The sequence below is a fragment of the Dendrobium catenatum genome, unplaced genomic scaffold, assembly GCF_001605985.2.
Source record: "Dendrobium catenatum unplaced genomic scaffold, ASM160598v2 original_scaffold_99706, whole genome shotgun sequence".
Taxonomy (NCBI): domain Eukaryota; kingdom Viridiplantae; phylum Streptophyta; class Magnoliopsida; order Asparagales; family Orchidaceae; genus Dendrobium; species Dendrobium catenatum.
Window position 1 is genome coordinate 306 of NW_021418144.1, and position 1,188 is coordinate 1,493.

The following is a 1,188-nucleotide window of genomic DNA, read 5'->3' on the forward strand; positions in this document are numbered from 1 at the left end:
AATCACCAACTATTTTGGGAGGGAAATAGAGCTAGGAGGCCATGGTTTTGAATTCAAAACGAAGGGGAGGCTTTAATGCAATTAACGGGCTATTAATTTCATGAAAATAGGTGATTATGACCTATTAATGGCCGAATTTGACTAAGTCAACATTTGACTTAGTCAAATCAGTCAATTAGGTCAAAAAGGCATGAGGATTGAGCCATGAAGTAGTTTTAATTGGATTTAAATCGATTTGGGCTATTAATGGGCCTAATGGATCAATTTTGACCCATTAAGACTTGGGTTGACCAAGTCGAAGGTTGACTTGGTCAACTCAGTCCACCATGCCCATGGGTTTGACAAAATCAAGGTCAACAATAACCATGCCTTTAAGAGGAACTGGAATCTCATACACCAAATGTTCCAGAAAATTCTCACTCTCAGCACCGAAGTTAGCAAGCCAATCCGCACACTCATTACCTTCACGATAAATATGGGAGATAGTAAAATTAAGTAAGGAGAGAGCCATTTTAATTTTTCTGATAGTGTAAAAATCCTGAGGGAAACAAACTTCATTCTTAGAAAAAATATGAATAAGAAGAGTAGAATCAACCTCTATGTTAACATTCTGTAACCCCAACCTCAAACAAATTTGTAAACCATGGTACAAACCAATCAGCTCAGAGGTTAAAACAGAACAAACAGATAGAGGGCCCGAGAAAATTGCAATAGGATTTACTTGAGAATTCCTGATAATACCACCCATTCCAGCTTTAGTAGCATGAACAGACCCGTCTGTATTCAGCTTGACATAAGGATCATATGGTTTAGACCACTTCACAATAGAATCCCTATTAATTATAATGCCCTCATTATGAACCCCAAAGTGATCAGCCAAAGAATGGCTGTTAGTAAAGTGCTTAATAGAAATGAGATTGATAGCTTTCAGCTGTAGAATTTTAAACCTCACTTTGGATATAATGTCATAAGAATTCATCTTAATACCCAAGTGTTTAGCCTCATTTCTACTATTCCAGAGATACCAAATGATCACAATAGGAAGAATATTATTGATATGACCTTTGCCATCTGTAAACCAAAGTTTTAGGATCCCAGCCAAATCTAAGTTAGCATTAAAAACACCCATTTCAACCACATTAAAGAAGTAAGACCAAACTTTACTAGCAATAGACCCATTCACGAAAA

At 36.5% G+C, this 1,188-nt stretch overlaps 1 protein-coding gene across 1 annotated transcript; it reads right to left on the reverse strand.

The window, feature by feature from the left end:
• Window positions 1-316: 316 nt before the first annotated feature.
• Window positions 317-1,129, reverse strand: LOC110094932. The gene has a single exon (XM_020820278.1). The coding sequence runs from the start codon at window positions 1,127-1,129 to the stop codon at window positions 317-319; it is 813 nt and encodes a 270-aa protein (XP_020675937.1).
• Between the last annotated feature and the right edge of the window lie 59 nt (window positions 1,130-1,188).

Bases quoted from the DNA above. Each gene is read 5' to 3' on its own strand.
- LOC110094932 (XM_020820278.1), bottom strand. From the start codon at position 1,129: ATGGGTGTTTTTAATGCTAACTTAGATTTGGCTGGGATCCTAAAACTT.